Consider the following 20,412-nt stretch of genomic DNA (forward strand, 5'->3'; position numbering starts at 1 on the left):
TGGTGTTATTACTCAGTCCCATAATATCATGCTGAGCTTTGAGAGGATGTCACTTATACTGTACCTGTGCTCTCTAATTAGGCCTTAGGGCTGTTGTTGTCGTTTTTTTACTACATTTCCAACTGATTTCTCCCTCACGCTCATTCTGTTCTGTCAGTATTAACAGATTGTAATCATTCAGCTGTAGATCCATAATGAGTATTGGAGTACCAGTTATCAGGAGTTTTTTTCCTTTAAAAACTGTTACTAGTTTTACATGTGTTGACAGTTTAGATGATGAGTCTGGTGAGTAACTGTTGTCTCTTCAAAATGAGGCTGGAGTGAGCGAGGACGTCCCATTTGGTGAATTAAACTCCCCCATCCTCTCATCTGATGCTTCTCTGTCTTTGGGCAATAATTCAGTATGAATATGACTCGAAGTGATTACACATGATGTTTAGTTGTCTGACTAGTTAACTAGCTAATCTAACACTTTGTGGACAGGAAGGAAAAAATGCCAGCAGTTACATTTCCTTCAACATATGAGGCAAAAGAATTCAATAATATGAACATTTATTTAAGATTTTTCTTTTATTTCTTTATACTTAGCATAAAACTCAGAGATTGCTGTTGTGGACAAATGATGAGACTTATTGATCACTGAGGCCTATTTCAACCATAAAGACTCAAAAAGTGTTTTTTATTTTTTATTTTTTTATTTTATATACATTTTTATATACATTTTTTATATACATTTTTATATACATTTTTTATATACATTTTTTATATACATTTTTCTCTTCTTCTTATTCTTCTTATTCTACTTCTTTGTCTTTGCCTTCATCTCCTTCTTCTTTTATTTTATATACATTTTTCTTCTCCTCTTCTTCTGCTTCTTCTTCTTCTTTGTCTTCGCCTTCATCTCCTTCTTCTTTTTCTTATTATTATTAGTGTTAGTGTGAGCAGTAGTAGTTTTATTACCTGTCCGTTGTTCCCAGAGAGCAAGCCATGATCATTTAGAACAACTCATCTCCATCTCTTCCAGTAACTGTCCAGTCCAGAGCCACATTACAATGATAATATGTAGGAGATGAGTTGTGTGGCGACGGTGGCGAGGAAAAACTCCCTTTAACAGGAAGAAACCTCGGGAGGAACCAGGCTCTCTGGGATAAGCCCCTCCTCCTGAGGGCTGGTTGGACCTCCTCCTCCTCCTGCTGCTTTCAGGCCACGATAATAGCTCCCAGTCTGGCCTGAATCTCCATCTTACACCTTCCCTTCACCACCTGCAGGACGACAGCAGGGAGGGAAAAGACTACTTGCCTGCGTTAGTTCCCGTTGCCACTTACCTGCCGGAGTGCTCCTCACAGTCCGTCCCCCTCCCCCCCCCCCCCCCCCTCTCTCCCCATCCACACCTCTACATCTGAGAACAGAGAAAAACACTTGCAGTCAATACAGAGTCGGAGAAACAGTTCAAATCAAACATCAGGCAGTTTTTTCCTCTTACCCTTCTTTCGTAAAAAACGATGAAGACGCTATTCTGACGCCCCTGGCAGACAGCGTCCCCCTGTACCTCTGTGACCTGTCTATCATTGTAAACTTGCCATCTGTCGGAGGGGTCGTCCAGCTCCACGTCCGGATGTATACCATCGCTCACGTAGTGTCCTAACAGGAGAGGAGTCACTGTTAGATCAAGTGTCTTAATGTGCAGAGGTTATGATGGTCAACTGATGGTTTAACAAAAATGCTTAAACAGGTAAAACAGTTCAACTTTACAGCTGCTTCGTTCCATCAGGGAGAGTAGATGTAAACATATTTCTACATCTGATGGACAGTCATGTATCTATAATGTGTCTGAGAACCTGATAGAGGACTACAGGGTGTGACTTTAGCATCTTATCGTCTTACCTTGATGTGCCCCCATGCCTAGATGGCTGATGTCGCTAACCAGACTGTACCATCCGTCACCCTGAGGAGAAACACAGTCAGCAACAGACACATAAAACAGCAGTACACACAGACCACATGATTACTTTGTATTTGAATTCAGGTAAATTGTTTCTTACCTGTCCGGAGGTCACCATCAGCTCCTTATGCAGCTTCACTGGGTGACGCAACTTCTGTACCTGAGTGTAATGTGTGTATTGGAATCGTTTCACCTGCAGCATCAGCACCCTGTAGACACGAAGTAAACACAAGAAGAAGAAAAGACATGAGAGCAATGAGATGAAGGAACAAGTAAAGTACATGTGTATGTATGTGTAGTTCAGCAGGTCCTTTAAGGTCAGTGGACCACAGCTGGATATGATGTCACTCACTTTGGCAGCGTCTTGAAGGTGGGCTGCTGGCCAGATCTTTTGGCTCCACAGCTGCACCTGAATTCCAGTTCCTCTTCCTAAACAACATACAACACACTGTCAGTGCTATACAGCACAATAAAACAACAATGATGATGTCACTGACGGAGGAGTGAATCTTACCATCAGGTAGTCCTGGAGCATCTCCTGGATTGAAGCTCCAGACACCAGGTTTAGAGAGAGGTTGGTGAATTCCTCTTCTCTGCAAGTCTTGACTCCACATCTGTACATTAAAGGGACAGAACATAAAATTACAGCTGCAGTTGTCATGATGAGGTGTTCTGCTCAAAGGTTAAAGTGATAATCTCAAAGATTGTCATTTGAATAAAAAAGCTCATATTAAGACTTTGTGGTAACCTTTTTGTATTTATGTTTAATTGAAGATATGTGACTGTGTGTCATGTGTTTCTCTGTGTGTTCTTACCCCTTGCAGGTCCTTGTGTTCTGCATCTTGAAGACGAAGTTGTCTTCCACAGCACACTTATACGTTTTCCCCGCAATGGCAGCCTTTTGTTTTAGGACTGGAGCCAAACTTCTGAACTGATCCAGGAAGCTGGTAATAAATTCATGAGCGTCCTGAACACACAAAGACACACAGAGGGTTTTAATGCACTGAAGAGGAACTATTAGGAGGAGCTGAAACAACAGAAACAATCAAAGCAACTGACTCACTTTCTGGTTATTATCTTTAAACTCAGGATTTCTAATGGAGATAATAATCTTGAATATTTGGAGCGCATTGAGTTTGCTTTGGACGTCCATGGAGCGATGGAGTGATACAATGTTTATGAATCCTCTGCAGAGGGTGAAGAAAAAATGAGAGAGAAAACTTCTGCTGTTAGTCCTGTTATTTCAGTTCAGTGTATGTGTGTGTGTGTGTGTGTGGTGGTGGTGGTGGTGGTGATGCGGTACCTTATCAGTTCAGCTTCGGGTGCTGTACTCCACACTTCCACCTGCTCAATGATGCCACAGGTGAAGCCCTTCAGAGTGATCAGGCTCTGAAGGCTGGAGTTTATATAACAGGTTTGTCCTTGATTTGGAAACCTGACACACAAACACAACACGTCAGCACACAAACATAACATCAGTAACTACAGTTGCTTTTCTCTCACTAGTTAGATTTTAGTTTGATTGGATGGATTGACTTTCTCTTACAGATCCATTTCCTAAGTTTAGAGATGTGACAGAGCAACAACAAACCTGCTGCTAAATATTTGTGTTTTTCAACAGATTTACTCACCCAAACCAGTCAACCTGCATACGGGCTTCTGTCTTCTTGACGACTACCTTTTCCACAACTTCCTTTTCCACAACTTTCTTTTCCACAACTTCCTTTTCCACAACTTCTTTTTCCACAACTTCCTTTTCCACGACTACCTTTTCCACGACTTCCTTTTCCACAACTTCCTTTTCCACAACTTCCTTTTCCACAACTTCCTTGTCCTCTTCAGAAACAGCGAACTCTATAACTTGATCATCAGCAGTGGGGCTGCAACATGGAGGGAGAGAAAGATTGTAATTCTGTAGCAGACTTTGTATTTGCTTGACTTTCTTTCTTCATGACAAACACTCAGTAAAAAGAAAAAATAATCGACTTACCTTCTCTGAGGTTTGTGGATGGTTTTATGTTCGTCATCTCCTTTTGTTTCAGGTGCTGGAGCGACACGACATTTTCTCTGTTGGAGGAAACAAAAACTCTCAATAAACAAAAAAGATAAAAAACTAAAAGGATATTAGTTTTTTTGTCCAGACTGGAGACTGTGATTGATGTGAAGCAGTGAAACTTACTCTGCAGCAGGAGAAAAGATTGCACCTCCGGCCAGTCTTCTGGTTTTGCTGGAGGTCGGAGCGCTGCTTACTGTCCTCTCTCTTACGCTGTGAAGTGACAACAAAAACTATCTTAAGCACAAACTATGTCTGACATCTTTTGTGTCTAAATACCAAATACAGATCATACAAATGGCCAAAAACAAGTGAATGTGAAGAACTTCCTGTCAAACATACCATAAGATGACCGAACAGCCTGTGCAGCCAATCAGTCCCAGCAGTGGCAGCAGGGACGTCTGTCACAGGGACTCTGGTGATAAACACAAACACAGTTCAACATCAGCACAATGTGCATCTCATCATACTAGTTTTTTTTTATTTTTCTGGTCACTCAATTCACTGTGTGCATGAGGAACTCTACTTACTTTGCTTTAGAGGTGGAACAAAGCTGGCTCTCATGTTCCACAACTGGAGCTTTAGGTGTTATTTTATTTTTCTGTTTGGGATAAAGAAAAAGGTACCAAATTAATTGTAAATTGAAAGAAAATAACGTGTCTTCATAGCAGATATAAGCTGTGTTCACAAACACTATGATCTATAAAACTCTTGTTGAAGAAAGTCAGCACTACTTCTGACTTCTACCTTCACATAAACTGTGTGGAAACTACAGAAACTGTGTCAGAGTTGTAAAACAAACCTTTTTCAGAAAGCGAGGCATATTTGAATTGCTTGTCGATTTTTCCACAGAAAAAAACATAAACTTTGAAGCAAGTGTCAACCAACAGGTCTGATTGATCCGGCAGTCAAAGTGTACTGACTTGATTTTCAATGTTAAAACTTAGATAAAGTCAGAATGTCTATATGACATCACACATGACATTCTTCAACATCGTTCTAGAATGTGGAGCTCTGTGACACGTGCACTTCTGTCCATCCAGGCAGTGTATAATATTAAAATCATATCGTCATAGCAACTGACAGCAGATACAGTATTATAGTCTTGAGTGCTTCAGAAAGTGTCAACAAATGTTCAACCAGCCATCCAGCCTCCTTATCTGTAGAAACACCTGAAAGCAGCCTGATGAACATTTAATAAATGACTAAATAAATAAATATCTAAATAAACTTAAAATAATGTATTTCCTGCAAATGATCATCTTAAATTATCAATCTTAAATGTTTAAAACGATGTTCTATTAAAATGCAGTTAAGTGCAAAGTTGAATACAGCCTAATCTTTGTCTTTCTGTTGATGAAGTTTATGTCAGTTCAAGTAGTTTGTTTGCTGTCACACATTAGAGTAGCGTGTTTAGTCTCGCAGGATATAAAGGTTGTCCATCTTAACATTTGGTTAATTGCTCCGGTTGTTACTCACCTGTCAGCCTGAGAGTCGGGATGTAGAGGAGACTCCGTACAATGAGGCCACAGACTATCAGACAACAACAGAGGAGCTGTGTGTAAGTCTTAAAAGTGTTTTTGTTCATTACTTTGGAGGATGCAGAGTTTCAGCCTAATGGACATATTGCAACTTTCGGAAGGTAAATAACCTTTCTCTGTGTGTTTTTGTATCACAGACGATACTAGATATATTAGCATATGTTGCTCACTGTAGTAGCTGCTAATATTACTGTATGTTGCTGGTACGTGTTAATGTGGTGCACTAGTTTAAAGCTCAACATGAACTGGATATGAGAAGTAAATTAGTGACTAAGAACAAACTGTCATGCACATCTATTAGACTGAGGACCAGGGCTATTAAAGTTTTGACATTTTCATTAGTTTTCATTTGTATTTAGTTATTCAGTTCATTTTTTCATGTCAGTTTAGTTAGTTTAACAAGTGATTAAGTAGTTCCGGTTTTGTTTTTATTCCTAGGAATTAACTAGTTTTACATTAGTTTTAGGGCCTGATTTACTAAAGGTTTGCGTGTGTAGAAACGTGTGCAAACTTGACATCACCCGCAAAAAAATTGCAAGCTGATCTACTAACCCAGCGCACTGAGGTTTGCGTCTATAATAATAATATGGGGCGTTTCAACCCCAGTGCGCAAAATACAGGGAGGAGAAAATGCAAATATGTTATTTAGGACGCGCATTGTGATTTACCAAACCTGAAGGTATTGTTTCTGACGCTAACTGCGTCTATAAATAATACCTTTGAAGGGCAGGTATTAACCGGCTGCGCACTGGGCACAGATGACTTTTGTCACTGTGGAGAGGAGGAGACGGAGGCACAATGACATAATACGCACAGGACGGAGTTTTGTCACCTGTGTTAATAATTTTGGAGTGGAATATTTTTGGTTTTACTAACAGCATTGACATCAACACAAATACTCTCCCATATGTCGGTTTCTCTGGTAATATTTGTTTTTGTTATAACTCAATATATTTGTTAACCTCTTCCACTAGAACCTGATCACATTTAATTTTGCGCTTGCAGCTTTCTGCTCGTCCAAACTCTCCATAAAGACAAGCAAAACCCTCATTTAAATACCGCTGTCTCCACCCCGTTGCACCTGTTTTCATTTACGCAATTATTCTTAGATCACCCGCAAAACGCACGCAAACGGCAAGCGCAATCTATTGCACCGTGCACGCAATTTAGTACCCACTATTTGGGATCTTAGTAAATCAGGCCTCAGGCTTAGTTTTTCAAGCATTAGAAGGAAAACCATGATTTGTAGAAGCTGAAATAGATGAAAGAATGTATGACACCAAATATATTGACAAAATTACCAAAACTGTCATGGACATTTATTAGACTGAGGACAGACACATACAGAGGCAGACACATCCCAGTTATGTTAGTTAAAAAGTCATTTAATAGTTGGATACAACTTTTTCAATACCTTATGTTTTTGTCATAATCCTTACTTTATAATTGTAACATTTCACTCCTTGTGTTTGAGACTAAACCATGTATTTTCTGTTTGTGTTGTAGAGATAAGAGATATTCCAGACAGATATATTTAATAGCAAACACAATAAGACAAATGCAAACTTTTTTTTCTAAACAGATGTGATTTATTTACCAAATCATTCTCTGAGTATTCTGTTATCACGATTTAATCTCCAATAAAAAAAAAGTTTGTCTGTTTTTATGTGAAGAGTCCTCAGAGGTTCAGCCATCCGCATCCTCAAATCAGCCCATATCAGCGGGAACCCCAAGCGTCCATTTTATGAGGACATTGACAAAAAGCTGCTGCAGGAACAATGGCGACAATCTGAAGCCCTTGAAGATGAATTGCCATCCATTGCACAGAAGGTTTGAGCTTAGTCTGTTATGAACGTTTTAAAATATATAAAAACCTTTATGGATTAAAAATTAATAATTAACCTTAATTGCATGCAGGGGATTTTTTTTCTTTATGTTGGATGGATGGGAGGGTTTAGAAAGATTCCCACGTTAAGTATTTGCATCATCTAACCATCTCAGGAATGATGTATATAACAGAGTTAGTCATATGAGGGTTGAGAATATTGTGCAATGACAAAAATTACATTATATCCATTAAATTTGGGCTAAATTGCATTTAATGAGCATCTTTAGTTGATGTAAGTTGTCCATGTTTTTTGGGGTTTTAGCTGCTTCCCAAATATTAAAGGACCTGTGTTTTGACTTTGGTGGCATCTAGTGGTGAGTTTGTAGACTGAATACCCCCCACACCCCACCATGCTTCCCTTCCAACTGTGTAGAAGAACTTATGGCAAATGCGAAAATGCTGAGGGCCCTCTCTAGAGCCAGTGTTTGATTTGTCCATTCTGGGCTACTGTAGAAACATGGAGCTGCAACATGGCGGCTCCATGGAAAAGATCCCACTCCCATGTAGAAATAAAAAGCTAATTTTAAGGTAACAAAAACACAATTATTATTATTATAATTATTATTTTTAAAGTGAATGTATACTAATTAAAACATACTTATGAATATTATATTCAATTTCTGACAATACATCTCCATAAATCTTAAACACTGGCACTTTAAGTGCCGAAAAAACCCAGTTTAAGTTCAATGGAGAAAACTTATAATGATAGTAACTCCAATATGACATGAATAATAAGAAGTACAGCCTCACAGAGCTGCTAGCATGGCAGCAGGCTGTTAATCTTGACATTTGATAAATGACTGGAATATTAAATTGATTATCAAAGTTGTTAATTAATTTTCCGTAGATTGATTAACTGACTAATTGTTTCAGCACTGCTGCTGTTTACTAAAGTAAGCCGGTGATCTCTGACATTACTGTAAGGTTGGGGTGAAAAATGTGACAGCTTCATTATTTGATCATAGCTGTCAAACATCCAGAAGGATGTCAGACCTATTGGCACCGACTCCTCTGTCACATCTCCAGTACAATGTGGACACTGCAGGCTGGATCGCTGCTGACAGATTCAGTCCGTTCAGGTCGTCGGTGTCCTTTAATAGTGGCTTGTTTTTATCCAGCAGATCCCAGGGGGTTTGTGCTCTTCCCCCACTAATGACTGCCGTAGCCAATACTTAGATGGACATTTTATCAAGTTTATAGACGGGTCTGTCCTTCTGACTCCTCTGCTGGAGGGAGGAAATGGACACGGTCATGAAGTGGATGGCTTTGTGTCAGGCTATGATGAATTCTTCCTTGAGTTGTTTTCTAAAACTAAGGACAATAGATTTTAGAAGGTTATATACAGTACAGCCTGGTCCCACGAATGCTATTAATGTGATTTATTACTATAGCTCATCAGTGGCTGTTAAAGCACACAGGGCTCCAAATGGATATGTACTCGAGGAATTCACAAGAGAAAAGTTTTCATTTGGAAAAAAGTTATTTTGCTGTTGTGCTTTCTTGTATTTGTTTCAATTTTTTTTTTAATCGTTTCCTGGTTTGGCAGGTTTGTATTTAATTAATGAGCGATGGAAAAATCCAGTGAGAGTACTGGTGTGAGTGAGGCGTAACAGACTAAAGTGTTTAAAAGTCAGAGCTGTTACCGTCCGCTGAAAGAACCGGTAATTCATTCATCCCCACAGCAACCGAGCTGCTTTGTGTTAGCAAATGAAATTATGTCGACTATTAACAAGAGTCAACAGCCACACTAGCAGGTCCTGTGAGGCTGCACCTTGGCTTCAATGAAAGACTTTGCTATGCTAAAGCAGGTATGTTTACCATGGTCACTGTCATTATAAGATGATAGGATGCTAATATTTGCTAACTAGCATGCCCAAAAGTACAACTGAGGCAGATAGGAATGTGTAAGTTTAGCAGGTTTTGTGACATTTGGTATATTTGACCAGATGTCAGCTTAGTGAATCACTAAAGTCATTAGCATTCATCCTCATTTCACAGGAATCCTTTAAGTAGTTGTTGAGGTATCTCAGTCTGGGCTTAAGTGGTGGATCCTCTGCTAGACACAAACTAAAAACATGACCAAAGACTCATTTCCGAAACTTCACCACCTAAAATCTGGTAGTTTTAACTCACAAATCTTCTAAGTAATGAACAAATGAAATGCTTTCAGAGCAAAACGTCCAGATATTCTTCCTCACATCAGCATAGTAACAACTCATGAGCTCGATATTCTGCCCAGCTGCCAGTACGGGAGAATACGTGTCATTTTTTTTTTTAAAAAGACTGCAATATCTGCAGTGGGTGCAACATCAGTTTCTGCACTGATAAAATATTTGAACTTGAACTTAAAGTTAAGTTTGGAACAAAACTTCAGTTCCTTTGATGAATGACTTGTTTGCATCGACTCACACTCTCTCTCTCTCTCTAATCGACTTAGCTTTATAAATATTAATAAGCTTCATTTATATGTAGGCCTTTAAAAATGAGCCATAAAATACATTATAAAGGCAGTGCTGATCAAAACACAGCGAATTCATCAGAACAGCGCACTATACACTTATTAAAACAGTTAATGATGTCATTTTAAGATGATTTCACACCAGATTTCCTCTGTAAAAAGATTATGAATAAAATAATAGATAAATATATATACACCCCTGCAATTGCTCAAAGTTTAAGTTTTGACAGGAACACACTTGTTTCAATCTTCACCCTCGATTTGTTTTGACTCATGCTGCCAATGTTTCCTGAAAAATAAGCAGAAGATATGCAGGCAAAGCAACCCTGGACTGCATTGACACTTAACCTACAGCTGAGCTCAAGGACAGCAGGATGTACAAAAAAAGAAAAAGAGAGACATTACTGTCTGAGCTGATCTGCAAGTCTTTCTTTAGCTGGGGTGATGAACTGCTGTGTCATGCTGCCTTCCTGCTGTCTTTGGTCAGTATTAGTATGAATAAGTCAGTGATCATCAAGCAAAAAATAAAGCAGAAATAAAGTTATTTACATTTTACAAGGGCATTTATTAACCATATAGATTACTGAGAAGACTCTAAACAGATGTTAAATTATGCTTTAATGGCTTTAAAGGGCTGGGCATTGCTCACTATAACAAATATTATGAAATTAAAACCTTTATTCATCTAAAACAGGTGGATATGCTCAGATTTGAACACTGGACAGACACAGGACGAAAAAGTTTGGCCCTGACTGACTTGTTATTTTTCCATTTCCACTGATTCATTTAGTTAATTTAATTTGGTGATTTAGTGAAGCTAATAAACAGTCATACAGGAGTGAACTTTTTTTTCAGCAGAGATATAAAATTCTGTTCCTAAAACCTGCATCCAGTTAAAAACACTTTGATATTTTCAAAAGGTGTTTCAGAGCTTTTCTCTTCTCTTTCTTTTTGTAAACAGATTCCTCTTTTTTGGTATCTATTGAAAGCATTTGGTCTTTTTTGGGGGATTAACTCTTTCCAAATGTTAACATTAACATGTTCTAAGTGTGAGGTGATGTCCCTGCAGAGACAGGATGTTTGAGAGGAGCAAAGAGGGCCTTGCATGTGGCGTTTAAACATTATAAAGACTAAGGTGTTTGTGTTTGTATGATGAGAAAGAAGACAAACCCACAGCAGTACAAGCATGAAGGAATGTAGTTGCATGCTTGTAGCCACAATGTAATATTTTACTTAATGTGAAAATTATAATGTGTATTAAATTATGTATGATGACACATTCATAGGAACAAACATAACCAGTCAGTGAATTGGGGAATCTATTAGTTTTGCATTTTACAAGAGAAAAACAGCTTAAAGATGCCCTAATAACTGCTCACAGTAATTATGATGATACTAAAGGTCAAACTGTGGTTGTACTACAGATGTTATTTTAATGTAATAAAGCTGTACTGTGTATATTACTATGTATAGATGAGAGCAGCACATTAGGGCACTTTACCCTTACACCGTGCCCCTCGGGTGGGTTTGACACAAGATGGATATCGCCCGAGTTCCCAACTTGGAATTCCAGCTTGAATGACTGTGTCATCGCACTCTTCCATGAGGGAGATTGCCCAACCCCCCCCCCAACCCCTCCCTTTGAGATCCAAGGACAATGGATGTCAGTCTCTCATTAATTAACATCACGTTGTAAAATTAACTGAACCACAGATTATGGAAAACTATTTTTGTTGACCTAAAGTTAGTTTTCTTTTAAAATGTAAAATGATTATTGTATTTTATCCTCTCCTGTAAATAATTCAAGTCGAAATTTAGGATATTGAATTGTGTAAAACCAGACAAAACTGAGGAATAAAGTACAATTTGGGATTTAACTAAGACAGGTTAAGACAATTGCACTAAAAACTTGAGGTTCACTTATTCCCACTTCTGCAGATGTTAGAGCACATCAGCAGTGCAGCCATATATCATTGAGGACATTGTTTATTAGCACAGATTGGCACATAAGAAATGTTTTACTGGTGAAAGAAAAAAGCTTTACAGTAATAAAGTTTCTATGAGCAATAAAAATGAACATGCAACATTGGACAGAATACTCACACTGTTCTGCACAGCTCTCTAGCGTATGCAGAGACTGCAAAACCTAATAAATATCAGTGAACTTTATTGAAGATTCCTTCACAGTCTTGAACGGTCCATCAGCTCTACTCAGGTTTTAGTTCCCAGAAGCCCCCTGACTTCATGATTGAGCCTTTAAATCCAAAGATTCACTGCTAATTACACAGCAAACTTGTTCCGGATGATCTCTCCGCCCTCCACCTCCACCTGCTCGTAAAGCCACTTCCTGTCGCAGCGGCACTCCACTCCGCACTTGCGCGAGCAGCACTCAGGGCACGGGTAGAAGCAGCCCATACAATCCACATCCAGACAGTCACACATGTCCTTGCCGTTGCTCAGCAGTCGGCCTTTGCCGTCGTACACTCTGCTCTTGCCTCCGACGGTTTGCCTGCACGATCAAAAGGAAACACTGACATGACTGAGTGACCTGCTCACTCTCATAACACTATTACATTTTTTAATAGGGGGCATCAGTTTTGTTTTATCTGACAGTATAAAATGATCACAGCTGAATTTAAGACTATCTCTGAATAAATTTACATCTTTTATGGTTCAGCGTTATGATGTCTGCATCCAATGCAGTCAGGCTCTAATAATTAATATGATGGAAGCTTTCAGTAAGCAGCGGTGGAAACCTGGGAGCAGTTTTGTTTTTCACATGATTATGAAACAATGCTCAAAATCTATATTTAGGTTCAATTAAGTAATGAACCAGCCAAGAGCCTGATGGAAAGCCCTAACCTCTAAAAACTCTTACAGGATTGGATATCTTCAGTTTGGGATGTTCAGTATATTCCAGCTGTTGTTCTCATAAAGTACTGCAATTAGGATTTTTGATGCACTAACTTTTCATAAACCTTTTAACCATTTAGGCTTACAGTATTATTTGATTCCTTAAATATCACATAATGAACTACCTGCTGGAACACAACTTTATTTTTCCTGAGATTACTGTAATTTTTACTAGAAAGGAAACATCATTTTCTTTCCTACTGTGCTCCTTAGAGGCAGCTGTGGTAGTGGACAAACAAGCAAGGAGCTATTTAAGAAAAAATACTGCCTCTCTTCCCTTGACATTCTGGGAAAATAATCATACTTAAATAAATAAGTTATTTAAAACTCTGCCGTACCTTTGATATTGGCTCAAGAACTTTGAAAAACATCACAAAATTTGTAGCATAAATAACGTGTATGTGTAAATAACAACAGAAATGTAAGGTATGTAATCAGCAGCTGTTTTTTCTGTATACAAATCTTTTTGTTTATAGTTTTTGCTACACAAAGTCTCATGATAGTCAAAAATGATAAATAGGGTCAGAAGAGGAAGTACATTCTCCACTTTAAAACAGGCTTCATTCCCATATGTACGTAACTAGTGAGTGATTGAAGCAGAGCAGCAGGTTTATCTCAGCACTAATTATTCTATCATCCAATTCAGTGGTGCTACTGTGAGGAATGAAGAAACATCTGCACAGTGTCTCACCTGTCAGACATCTGTTTTCCTCCACGGCCGCCTCGTCCCCCCTATGACAACATAAATAAGAACATTTGATATAAAAGGTAAGTTACCTCATAAAAACAGACATCTGAAAAATGCCAGTTGTATATCAATAATGACATTTATTTTATTGATACCTTTAATAAACGTAATGATTGTTTCAAGGACTGAGCTGAAAGGGAAGTTGCAGCATGATGTTGTACAGAAATGTCTTCATAAAACTTTTTTATTTTCCCTTGAAAGCATTAACTGTAAACTCAGGTTGAGCTTGTTACTGTTTTCATTATACTTCAGAGAGTCTGTATGCAGCAACTGCAGAGTGAACTATACACACTTAATGAGACTGCAGTATCAGTTGTCCTTCTGGTTTTTATTTGATGGTGTACTTACTGTTCTCTTAACTGATAAGTCGACTTTTTTTAAACAATAAACTATAAAAAATAACAATGATAATAATGATAATAGCATTCTTACATGTGCAGGTGTTAATAAAGTGATTAGCATACTATTATCTGACTGTACAACACTTTGAAACATTGTTAAGTTTCATGTTAAACTATTAATGTCTTCATCATGATTATAATTAGAACTGCAACAATTAATCCATTACTGAATCAACAGAAAACTAATTGCCAACCATTCTGACAATCAATTAATTGCATTGAGTCATTTTTTAAGAAATAAATGCTATGGTTCTTTCATCACCACACATCTGGACTATTATAATGGAGCCCTGTATGGGGTTCCCAGCACAGTCCTGGGCAGGCTCCAGTACGTGCGCAACTCAGCTGCCAGGGTTCTCATCCCCCACCGAGCCCTGGCAGCACACCAACCCCGCCCTCATCCACCTTCGCTGGCTCCCCGTCAAGTCCTGCCCGGCTTACAAAATCCTCCTTCTCATCTACAAATCCCTCCATGTTTTGCCCCCCAAGTACTTGTCTGACCTCCTCCACCCCTATACTCCCTTGCCGAGGCTAAGCTCCTCAGGTAATGGCCAGCTCTCCGCCCCAGACACCAACCTACAGATTCTGGGGACAGAGCCTTCTCTGTGGCAGCCCCAGCCACCTGAAACTTTCTCCCAGCAGAAATCAGCAATGCCACATTCCTGAATACTTTTTAAAAACTTCTCAAAACCCACGTGTTCAACAAGGCCTCCAATAACTCTCTTCTCTGGCAATCATTATTATTATTTCTTAGCTTATTGTTTTAAATCTGTTGTGTTTGCCCGCTATGTAAAGTAAGCTATATTAATCTAAGTCATTATTATTTTTACTTGGTTCCAGCTTTTTAAATGTGAATATTTTCTGGTTTCATTAGACCTGTATGATAGTAAGATATATCTTTGGGTTGTGGACTGTTGGTCAGAACAAAACAAGATATTTTTAGATTGCATCTTGAGCTTTGGGAAATGGTTATTGACATTTTCTGACACATTAAAGACCAAATTACAAATTGACAGATTAATATATAATGAAAATAATCATTAGCTGCAGCCCTAACTATATCTATAATCATTTTATTCTAATTGTTGTTATAAGAATAGTAGTAAGAGTAGTAGTAGTGTGGGGCAGACTAGTGATTTTGACTCATGAACTCATTAGTTACAATGTGGAAATGTAATGTTTTTAACCCTGTGTTTTATATTTGTGAAATAATCATCACAGGGAGGAAAGTTTAAGGCCACAGAATACAGATTCCATATAAACTACATTAACGTAAAAAACACACTCAAATCTCTAGAACGTGTGCTCTCCTTCAGATTAATTTGAAGGATACCGTATTTATTGTGAGTGAGATACCACATCGAATACTGGTGTTATACAAGATGATCATCACATCCTCTATCCATACATCATTTATGTGTGACAACAGACAACAGTTAAAGAAAACTCACCCTCATTCCGCCTCTTTTTTCTCTGCGTAGACCGGCCTCCCTCGCTCGGTCTCTGTCTGCTTGTGTTGCCACCTGATTGGTGGTGTTCGTCTCCTTTGGTACCACCCCTCGTTTTCTAAGTTCAATCTGTGGAATATTTTACACATGTCTCTTTACTTAATATAAAAATAAGACAGGATGATGAGTGTAGACTGAAAACAACCTGCTAGCGAAGAATAGATGATATATTTATGTATAATGTTGTGAACCCAGACCTTTGATGTATCTTGGCCCTGGTTAAATATGGTGGGCACTGCATCCTCCCTCAGAAACTGCTTTCCATTGTAGTCCCTGAAGCAGTCAGGCCGGAAATGCTCGGAGCAGAGGCAGGTGTTGGCGGTCGGGGTGAAGTTTTTCATCCCCAGACTGTGCACCCATTTTGAGGCAAGTTGAGGCTTGCTCAGTGGGAACCTGTCACATAAGAAAGTGAGGAGACTGTTTCAAGGCAGACTCAGATGCATGATGTTCGACATATTTACAGGTAGGTAAATTTATCATTCTTAAGCATATTAGTTGTCTTAATGGCAGCATATCAAGCTCTAAAGATCTTCAAATGACTTAAATGAATGAAAGTCTTTTTTTGGTTTGATGGACATATTAAAACAAGCAATGCATGATCTGATGCACCAACTATTGAGCAGGATTTGATGTAGCAACATTTTGACCAGACCTGTTATCATAAGTCAACAGACAGTTTAGACAGACAGCACTGTTAGTTAAATGTTAAAGAGTTCAGTGTGCAGGTTTGTTACTGAGTTCATATACATACAAAACCTTCAGCTTCAGTTACTTTTGGTTTTTTGTTCTTGTGGATTTTATGCTGTGACTATCTTATTTAAGCCTTCATACATGTTTCTTTGAGTCTTCATGATACTGCTGATCATCAGTCAGACATTTCTTTAATTTCTTATTTGTGCAATGAAGCATTTTGTAACCATGAAAATAAATTAAACCTCACTTTATGAATTTGGTTGTCTTATTATGAATAAAGTGACAACTGCCAGGCTCCAAATTATGAGACCATCTTTAAGACAATCAACTAGTTCAATACAACAATGACAATAAGCACTTTATAAAATGTGTGAATTTATTTTTTATTTCAACTGCATATTATTTTAATTCATTGATGTATTTGCAGAAGCATGTTAAAGAATAGGTTTGCAATACAGTCAATGGAAGAGGTTAAGATCCCCTTTAAATGCACTTTCAATGTTAGTGATGGGGGGCATAATCCAGTCATTTTACACAGAGATTAATTTAAAAGTTGATCTGAAGTTATATGAAGTATGTTTACAGTCTCTTTAGCATCAAATTCCCTCTTTGTGTTTCCCTGTTGAGCTTCAGTTGAAGTATAGTAACAAACAGAGGGACCCTGGCACTAAAAAGACTGTAACATTGAAATGTATCTACTTGATCAGTCTAATTTGAAGCTTCATAAACTTTTTCACCTAAAATATAAGTGCATTATGAAAGGATCTTTTAATGGTCAGTATGAACAGGAGGAATAATTATGGAAAGACAAACTTATATTAAAGTTAATTTGGGCTCCAAACTTATTTTTATGACAGGCTAGAACAAATATGAACACGTCCTTTAATAATCTCTACATTTAGACACAATGCTGTGCTGCTGTATGGTTCATCAAAACACACAAATAAGCAGTAATTATACCGTAATGTGTGTAATGCATCTGCAACTCTCTATGTAGGTTTTGTGGTTTATAAAATAACTTAAATGCAAATAAAAGGAGGATGGAGACACGCTGCAAACTTACACCGTTCAAACTTACCTGTAAAATCTTATTTCAGAGCCCTTCACAAACTTATTGTTACATCCTATCACCGCGCAGATGACGGGCATGGTGTCACCTTTGATTAAACTATGCGATTATGGGGAGAGTTGTGTAGGAAACGTGCAAAAAAAAGACACAAACACAAGCGATGCTCGTTTGTTTGCCTTCTGCTTCTTCTTCGTCCGAGGTATAAAATGCATCCGCCTCTACTTCCTGTTTAGGGTCAGAAAAGTCTGACCTCTAGCGGCCATTCAGATGTAATGCAAGAGGCTGGCAAAAAATAAATTCCAAACCATACATTCATAATTAGCATTTATATATACATATATATATATTTATCTATCTATTTATGTATTTATTTATTTATTTACTGCTGCTGCTTGTTTCTCCTCTAGATTTCTAATACATCACCCTGAGACAGGCTCTCCTCCTCCTCCTCCTCCTTGGGATTGACAAACAATATCGACCTTCATTTTTAACACTGCTGTCCAATTTATCAGCAACTTGATGGACAAGGCCAGATTATCAACGAAACAAAGGAGAAAATCGCCCAAGTCCAACGGGGGCCCCAGATTTACTATGTGTTATTTGTTTATGTGATTAATTGCAAATTTGTTTGGAAAATAATTTCAATAAATGTTCAAATGATCCAATATTTCACCAAAAATTACAGATTAGAGAAAAAGTCCAAAAACTGAAAACAGATTTTCGTATGAGAACTTAGTTTTTTCTTATTTTCTCTCCCATTAATCATCTCACAACCCCTCAGATTTATCAGGTGACCCTTTAGAGGGGCCCGACCCCTAAATTGGGAACCACTGGACGAAACTATCTAACTGTATTCAAACTCTAGCTACAGTATTAGTAATCTCAGAAGGATAAAACAAGTTATTTTATATTGCTACTATAAGTACATTTTGCTGCTAATACTTATACTTAAGTAAAACTACATGTTCTTTTATAAAGGTATGTGTACTTTTACTTCAGTTGGGGATTTCTGGACATAAAATGTAGCTGTTTTTGAGTCTGTGTGTACAGTGCTTTAAGTAAACTCTGACAGCTTAAAAACGGTTGCCAATAGGGGCCGTTTACAGGTTCGTCCATAACAGGTTCAGCCAGTTATACTGAATATACAACCAGTGGTGGAAGAAGTACTCCGATTTTTGGCTTAAGTAAAAGCACCAATATAACATTGTAACAATACACTACAAGTAAAAGTCCTGCATGAAAAATCCTACTCAAGTAAAAGTATAGAAATATTAGCAGCAAAATGTACATAAAATATTTAACTAAAATAACTAATATAATCCCTCTGACTAATATATTAGATTGTATGTGACATCATTGGATTATTAATAGTGAACTTTATATACAGTTATATAGTTTAGTCCAGTAGTTCCTTGTGTGTGTCAAATCTTCATCTGAAAAGTAACTAAAGCTGTCAAATAAATGTAGTGGAGTAGAAGGAACAATACTCTGACACTTAACACTCCCCCTCTGACATGTGGAGTGAAAGTATAAAGTAGCATCAAATAGAGCTAGTGAAATAAGGAACAAGTACCTCAAAGTTGTACGGAAGTACTGTAGTTGTGGTGACTTTTTTCCACTGGATATTGATACCACATGACCACAATCTAAACTAAAATGATACGACATGGCCACAATATTAGGTAATACTGCAAAACCTGGCTTAAGCGATATTAAACTTCACTGGTGCAAATTCCCAAACAAATTTCCAATTAAGTAACCAAATAGCACACATCTGGGGCCCCTGAGGTTGTGTCGTTCTGTCCTTGTCCATCAGGCTGCTAATAAATTAGACAACACAATGTTTAACATGAAGGCCGACAGTGTCAGTCGTTTGTCAGTCCCACAGAAGGAGGAGGGTCTGACTCAGCATCCAAAGAAACTACATAGAAAAAGGTGTATCGATTTGTTGAGATGATCTCGATGATTTCCTTGATTATTTTCTTCAACAAAAGTCATGAATGAGCCTCTTTTGTTACATAACTTATTTATTTAATCACTATTATTTTTAACTAAGTATCAATTATTTGGTATAGCCTACTACCTGAAGCTTCTTGGTATTACCACAATAATAGTAAAAACATTGTCTTCCCAATTTAATATATATTATATATTATTTATAGGTTATTATGCAGTAGTTTTACTTGTCCGGCCCATCTGAGACTAAACATGGTCTTAGATTTTTGGATATTGTAATATCGCAATATGTCATCAGAGTTGTTTTTTCCTGGTTTTAAAGGCTGCATTACAGTAAAGTATATAATTTTCTGAACTTACCAGACTGTTCTAGCTGTTTTGTTATGTACCTTTTACCCACTTTGTCATTATATCCACATTACTGATTATTATTTATCAAAAATGTCATAGTGTAAATATTTTGTGAAGGCATCAGCAGTCATTTCTTCAATATTGCTGCAATATCGATATCGATGTATTTTGGTCTAAAATATTGTGATATTTGATTTTGTCCATATCGCCCAGCCCTATGTATGTGGCCCTTGACCTAAAATGAGTTTCACACCCCTGCCTTTTATTGTACCTGATGTGTTTTCAGCCTGTCAGACTAAACTCCGGGCTGTAAACACCCATCTCCTCTCCGGCTTACTCATTTTAAAATAATTTCATTTTTGTGCATTTATGGACACTTTAGGAAAAGTCATCAAATCTCCGCATAAAAGAAAAATATCTGGGGTGTTTTTACAGCTGTTTAATATAGAATATGACCCCAACAGTATGTAAGGGTTATGTACAGTATAAGGTTGATATAATGTATTGGATTCATAGTTAAATAGGCTATGGTACACAAGTCAGAATGGAACATAATAATATATATTATATATAAGTTATAGAAGTGGCGATTTTAGACCATTTCAAGGACCCCTAAAAATAATTAAACTTTTATTATTATTTTCCTAAAAAATATTTTTGCGAACCTGTCTGTTAGAGATGAGACAAACACTTATGCTACAGGTTCAAATTGTTTTTATTTTAACAGGTCTAATGTACTTTGGATAGTTCTGTCATTAATATTGCCTTTGTCTCAGGGTTCATTAACTATCTTAGGGTCCTCTCTGTAGAAATCTGTCATTGTTTATTCTGAGCCATTATAATTATACACTATAGTAGACCACTCAACTATGTATTGATGTAATTTAT

General features: G+C 37.6%; 1 protein-coding gene across 1 annotated transcript; it reads right to left on the bottom strand.

Annotated features, from left to right (window-relative positions):
- Positions 1-11,556: 11,556 nt before the first annotated feature.
- arl14ep (ADP-ribosylation factor-like 14 effector protein) lies at positions 11,557-17,394 on the bottom strand. The gene is made up of 5 exons (XM_062424434.1): positions 17,227-17,394; positions 15,653-15,848; positions 15,399-15,524; positions 13,490-13,530; positions 11,557-12,394 (listed from the first exon to the last, which is right to left on the bottom strand). The coding sequence occupies exons 1-5, from the start codon at positions 17,295-17,297 to the stop codon at positions 12,166-12,168; spliced, it is 663 nt and encodes a 220-aa protein (XP_062280418.1). The 5' UTR covers positions 17,298-17,394; the 3' UTR covers positions 11,557-12,165.
- Positions 17,395-20,412: the final 3,018 nt, after the last annotated feature.

This window comes from Scomber scombrus, chromosome 1 (assembly GCF_963691925.1).
Source record: "Scomber scombrus chromosome 1, fScoSco1.1, whole genome shotgun sequence".
NCBI classification, from domain to species: Eukaryota; Metazoa; Chordata; class Actinopteri; order Scombriformes; family Scombridae; genus Scomber; species Scomber scombrus.